Raw genomic sequence first — 2,316 nt, 5'->3', positions numbered from 1 at the left:
GGGGGGTCACACACGCCCAGGTAATATTGGGGATGGTGGGGGAGGAACCCAGAAAGGGTTGGAATGAGGAGGAAGGATCCAGGGTGGGATTGAAGGGGAGGGGTGCTGGGAGAATTAATGATGGGGGAAAGGATCCAGGGAGTCCTGGGGGGATCACACATCCCCAGATAATATGGAGGATGGTTGGGGAGGAACCCAGAAAGGGTTGGAATGAGGAGGAAGGATCCAGGGTGGGATTGAAGGTGAGGGGTGCTGGGAGAATTAATGATGGGGGAAAGGATCCAGGGAGTCCTGGGGGGGATCACACATCCCCAGATAATATGGAGGATGGTTGGGGAGGAACCCAGAAAGGGTTGGAATGAGGAGGAAGGATCCAGGGTGGGATTGAAGGTGGGAGGTGCTGTGGGAATTAATGATGGAGGAAAGGATCCAGAAGGTCCTGGGGGGTCACACATCCCCAGGTAATATTGGGGATGGGAGGAGGAAGGAACCCAGACAAGGTTGGAATGAGAAGGAAGGATCCAGGGTGGGATTGAAGGTGGGAGGTGCTGTGGGAATCAATGATGGGGGAAAGGATGCAGGTGTCCTGAGGGGGTCACACATCCCCAGATAATATGGCTGGGGAGGAACCCAGACAGGGTTGGAATAAGGAGGAAGGATCCAGGCTGGGATTGAATGTGAGGGGTGCTGTGGGAATTAATGATTGGGGAAAGGATGCAGGGGGTCCTGGGAGGGGGTCATACATCTCCAGATAATATGGGGGATGGTTGGGGAGGAACCCAGACAGGGTTGGAATTAGAAGGAAGGATCCAGGGTGGGATTGAAGGTGGGGGGTGCTGTGGGAATTAATGATGGGGGAAAGGATCCAGAGGGTCCTGGGGGGTCACACACCCCCAGGTAATATTGGGGATGGTTGGGGAGGAACCCAGACAGGGTTGGAATAAGGAGGAAGGATCCAGGGTAGGATTGAAGGTGAGGGGTGCTGGGAGAATTTATGATGGGGGAAAGGATCCAGGTGGTCTGGGAGGGGTCACACATCCCCAGATAATATGGGAGATGGAAGGGGGGGAAGGAACACAGGGCTGGAATGGGAGGGAAGGATCCAGGGTGGGATTGAAGGTGGGAGGTGCTGTGGGAATTAATGATGGGGGAAAGGATCCAGAGGGTCCGGGGTGGGGGTCACACATCCCCAGGTAATACTGGAGATGGGGGGGGAGGAACACAGGATTGGAATGGGAGGGAAGGATCCAGGGTGGGATTGAAGGTGGGGGGTGCTGGGAGAATTAGTGATGGAGAGAAGGACCAAGGGGGTCCCTGGGGGGTCACACACAGATAATACTGGGGATGGGGGGAGGAAGGAACCCAGACAAGGTTGGAATGAGGGGGGAAGGATTATGGGGTGAGGATGGGATTGAAGGTGGGGGCTGCTGTGAGCATTAAGGGTCCCAGGGGGTCCCACACACCAGACCCCCAGGGTAATATTGGGCAGAGGGAGGGGGCAGGGACCCAGACAGAGTTAAGGGGGAGCTCCGACGTAGAGGTGACAGCCGAAGAAAACGACCCGAATGGGGTGAGGGGGGCGATTATCAGCTGAGACACTGACGAAGGGACCCGCCCCCGAGGGGGCACCGGGACCCCCGTGCCCGAGGCCGGGGGGCTCAGAGCCAGGCTGGGCAGGATAATCAGGTGATACCCACACGAAAGGACAGCGAGGCCGCGGTGGGTGAGGGATGGGGAGGGGGCTCAGCCGCAGAAGGCGAGGGATGGCGGGGGTTGGGGGAGGATGGGGGGGGCGGCGGGGCGGGGCAGGGCGGCGGCCGCCCGCAGCAGGCCCGAGGCGCGAGCGGGCGGCGGCCGCTCCTCACCGTGAGGCCGGTGCCCAGCACGATCACGTCGTACTCCTCATTCATGGCGGCGCGGCGGTGTCGCGGCGGGTGTCTCCGGGCCGGGGGCTGAGGCGGAGCGGGCGCTGCGCGGGGGCCGCGGGAGCGCGAGAAAATGGAGCCGCCGCCGTGAGGGGACCGCGCCGGGGGGGGCGGGGCCGGGCCGCCCGCGCCCCGCCCACGCGCCTGCCAATCACCGCCCGGTCCGCCGCGCCATTGGCCGGCGGGGCTGTCAATCAAAGGGCGGGCGCGCGGCGGGCGCGGGCGGCGCTGCCACCGTGGTGGGGGGCGCGGCGCGCATGCGCAGTGCGGTCCCTCGCCCTCCTCGCCCGGGAACCGATCGGGGGGTCCCCAATTTTTGGGGGGGGGAATTCTGGGGAGTGTGTCTTGATTTGGGGAGTTTTCCTCGATTTAGGGGAGATCACCAATTTAG

The 2,316-nt window shown here is 62.2% G+C and overlaps 1 protein-coding gene across 1 annotated transcript in view; it reads right to left on the bottom strand.

The window, feature by feature from the left end:
- GDI2 (GDP dissociation inhibitor 2) overlaps window positions 1-2,036 on the bottom strand; it is a 21,566-nt gene extending 19,530 nt beyond the window's left edge. Inside the window, exon 1 of the mRNA XM_017839339.1 lies at window positions 1,866-2,036. Within this exon, the coding sequence (XP_017694828.1) occupies window positions 1,866-1,910 (45 nt within the window). The 5' untranslated portion in view covers window positions 1,911-2,036. The remainder of the gene's footprint in view (window positions 1-1,865) is intronic.
- Between the last annotated feature and the right edge of the window lie 280 nt (window positions 2,037-2,316).

The sequence above is a fragment of the Lepidothrix coronata genome, unplaced genomic scaffold, assembly GCF_001604755.1.
Source record: "Lepidothrix coronata isolate B3197 unplaced genomic scaffold, Lepidothrix_coronata-1.0 Scaffold400, whole genome shotgun sequence".
Taxonomy (NCBI): domain Eukaryota; kingdom Metazoa; phylum Chordata; class Aves; order Passeriformes; family Pipridae; genus Lepidothrix; species Lepidothrix coronata.
The sequence above is the reverse complement of the archived record's forward strand: the minus strand, read 5'-3'. Positions and strand labels throughout refer to the sequence as shown.